Source organism: Caenorhabditis briggsae (assembly GCF_000004555.2).
Source record: "Caenorhabditis briggsae complete genome, chrIII, whole genome shotgun sequence".
In the NCBI taxonomy this organism is placed as follows: domain Eukaryota; kingdom Metazoa; phylum Nematoda; class Chromadorea; order Rhabditida; family Rhabditidae; genus Caenorhabditis; species Caenorhabditis briggsae.
In genome coordinates this window covers 2,267,182-2,270,704 of record NC_013490.2, presented here as the reverse complement: position 1 = coordinate 2,270,704, position 3,523 = coordinate 2,267,182, and the positions used below count along the sequence as shown (strand labels likewise).

Sequence of the window (3,523 nt, the reverse complement as noted above, 5' to 3'; positions counted from 1 at the left end):
TCTCAGCATCTTCTCCATTTTGGGCACGATTCCCTGGTGTTCACTTCGAATTCCACTCAGAATCTCGACATTTTCCACTGTAAACGACGGGCTTTTGAATGAGAAAGTGTCGTTTTCCGTGTAGATCTGCCGCGTTCTGAATCGATTCAAACAGAAACGAATCGATTTTTCTGTGGAATAGTCGAGCGGGTGGCACGCTTCGTTTCGAGCATGTTCTAGGGCGGCCGCCTCGAAGCTGAAAACATGAGAAATCGAAAAAAAAACTAATTTTCGTTGAGCTTGAAACCTTTTGGCTGAAAATCGTCGAAATTTGATTTTTTTTTTCGAATATCCCAAAATTGCAGATCTCCAAAGCAACGATCCAACGGAAAACGCTGAAACGAGCTCTCAAAAATCAATATCTGAAGAGAATGCCGCTGAAGAAGAGTCAAAAACGAACCCAGGATGAGCTGATGTCTTCTGAAGAGGCGTCGTTTCAAGAATCTCAGGAATCCACAGCACCAACGACGTCTTCAGAATCCCTGCTCGACAGTATGCTCCTTGAAATGAAGATGAGCGATCAGAAGTTTGCCTCCTCGAAATCCGACGAAATTCCAGAGAATTCCGAAGATTTGGCATATCAATATGCGATTTTTCGAATTGGCGACGCTCGAATCTTGATAAGATCTAATGGAGCGCACTTGCTCAATGAGCAGGGCGATAAAAAACGACAAATTCTGGAGAATTGTCGAAAAGTGACATTTGAGCCGCGAATTGAGTACCTATCGAACGGCGGAGCCATGGAGATTGGAGCAGCCGAATGGGTTTGGAACTATACGAAAGCCGTATTCAAAACGAGTCAGTCCCATGTGATCTACCGTACCAATTATCGATTGGATCACGTGCTACAAATCGATCCGTTATCCATGAGAATTGATAAACAGCAACCGCCTCCCGATGCGTTGGGAATGTAAGTTTCTAGAGCAAAAACCATCGAAATAGGCTGAAAATAAGCCTAAAGTTGGTCTAAATAGGTCTGGATCGGCCTAAAATCGAGCCTAAATTAGCCTGAACATTGTCTAGAATTGTCCAAATTTAGTCCAAAAATGAGCTTAGAAATCGTCTAGATTGGCCTGATTTTGATTCAAATAGGCTTAAAAATGGGGCCTTGATCGGCTTAAGAGAGCCTAAATTCAGCTTGAATTATCCAAATTATAAGATCTATTCAGACACGCGCCATTTTCAGCTTGAAACTAGCCCAAATCGGACTGAATCAGCCTAATTTTGGCCTGAATCTGCCTGAAATGGTTCTTTATAGGCCTAAACTTTGGTCTAAATTGGTCTAGATCGGCCTAAAATAACGCCTTGTTGGTCCAGATTGGCTTAATTGGGCCCAAATTAGACCAAAAATTGGCCTAGAACATATTAAAAATTGTCTAGATGGGCCTATAAAGTTGGTGCAGATCGGCCTAAACTGAAACTAATTAAGCCTAAAGCTGAGCTAAAATCAACGAAAACTTAGGTCTCTTAGTGCTCTTCATTGGCCTAAACGAGCCTGGCTAGGGCTCAAAAAGACAGGAAAAGGGGGCCTAAATTAGCCTGAATTCGGATAAATGAGACCTGATTTTGGATTTACAAGCAAGCCCATTTTCAATCTGAAATTGGTCTAAAACAGCCTGAAAACTTGTCTAGATCGGCCTAAAAAAGCCCTAGCTGAAAAATGACGTGAAATGAGCCTAAATCTGCCTAAATTTAGTCTGAATAAGCTAAAAAAATGACCTCAAAATGGGTCCGCGGGCCGGCCTAAATTGATCTAAAACTGAGCCCCTAAATTTAGCCTGAATCGGCCTAAATTAGCCTGAAATTAATTGTCTGAATTAGTCTGAATTAATTGGTTATTCAGTGTAAAAATCCTATATTGGGGCCTGAAAATTCCCCGATTTTCGACTAGTTTAAATCGATTTTTGACCATTTTTAGACACAGTTTTTCATCGATTTAAAGCCAATTTCAGCCTTACCTACTTCCCTCGATTTTCAGCCTCTCGGCTCGCTGTGTGATGCTCGAGCGAATGATTGCTCAGCTGGAACAACTGGAACCGGGCGAGTACTGTGCCGTCCAGGAACGTGATCGTCCATTGATTGTCGTCCCCAAATGCTCCGCCGATCAAAGGGGCGGAGTCTCGTTGGGAGCATCACTGACAAGAGATGATTGTAAGAGAACGACGGATTCATGGAAAGACGACGACTTCTTTCATGGCTTCTGTCGTGATGTCGCTCTTCAATGGCAAATTGTACAGGGACGCGCTCCGCAGCTGTTGTTGGCCAAGGATTCAGCGATTAATGCGCAGGTAAGGGTTGAAAATGGTCCCCCCAATTGAGCCAAAATATCCTGAAAATGAACTGAAAAGGAGCTTGAGGGGCCTAAAAGGTGCCTGAAATAGCTTGCTAGAGGGGGCCTAAAATTGTCTGCAATAGCTTGAAAATTGAGTCACTTCGCTTGAAGAACGGCCTAAATTAGCCGAAAATGAGCAATTACAGGCCCTGAACAGCCTTTAAAATGCCTCGATTAGCTCTGTGAAGGACCTAAAACAGCCTGAAATAAGCATTTACAGGCCCTAAAACACCTTAAAACGACCAAAAATCGCTAGCTAGAGGGCCTAAAATAGATTTTCAAAGGGCCTGAAAATGCCTCAATTAGCTTGACTTTCAAAATAGCCAATTCCAGGCCAAAAATCGCCTGAAAACGGCCCAAAATACACTACGCAGGCCGTCAGGAGCCAAAAAGTGCCTATACTCGCTTGCTAGGGGGCTTAAAACAACCTGAATTAGTGTTAGGCCTTTTTTAAACAGCCTCAGATAGGATAGCTTGTTGGAGGACCTTAAACAGCCTAATGCAGGCCTGAAAAAGGCTTAGTTAAGACCTAGGGGCAAAATCTGGGATTTAGACTTTGAAGACTTTGAAGGATTCTAGACCTTTTTTAGCCGTTTTGAATCATGAAACATGCCTAAAGTGAATTTCAGGCCTTTTTAGGCCCTTTTTAAGCCTAAAAATTCCTCGAAATGTTTGCAGATGCCATCGAAAATGAATCGCAATCAATTCCAACGAAAAAAGACGTCGATGAAGCGGAAATTCGCCCAGAAAGAGGCTGAAAAAGAGGACGCGAAACGACAGAAAGCGTTGGATTTGGATGATCCGAATCTGTACGCGGACTTTACGAATCCATCGATTCTACCGCAGGACTTCGTGAAGCCAAAACTCAAAAATTTTAATTCATTTCGAGGTGGTGGACGAGGTGGAGGACCCAGAGGAAGGCCAAGGGCACGGGGACGAGGAGCTTTCAGAGGAGGAGGAGGAGGAGCTGGCGGTGGTGGTGTTGGTTCGGGACCAAGTACATCTGATTCCGTTCCAGCCATTCCATAATTTTTTTGGAATTTTTCCCTACTTGCCTTCGCGGGCCCTGCCATAACTTCTTTCAGAATCGATATTTTCGAACCAGCTCAATCAGATATGATAGAGCTCCACGAGTACTCCAAAACGGTATTA

General features: G+C 43.5%; 1 protein-coding gene across 1 annotated transcript in view; it reads left to right on the top strand.

Moving 5' to 3' along the window:
* CBG11726 overlaps window positions 1–3,400 on the top strand; it is a gene marked incomplete at both ends in the record, with an annotated part of 8,691 nt that extends 5,291 nt beyond the window's left edge. The window contains 3 exons of the mRNA XM_045243460.1: window positions 345–949; window positions 2,018–2,327; window positions 3,050–3,400. Coding sequence (XP_045094650.1) covers window positions 345–949; window positions 2,018–2,327; window positions 3,050–3,400 — 1,266 coding nt within the window. The remainder of the gene's footprint in view (window positions 1–344; window positions 950–2,017; window positions 2,328–3,049) is intronic.
* Between the last annotated feature and the right edge of the window lie 123 nt (window positions 3,401–3,523).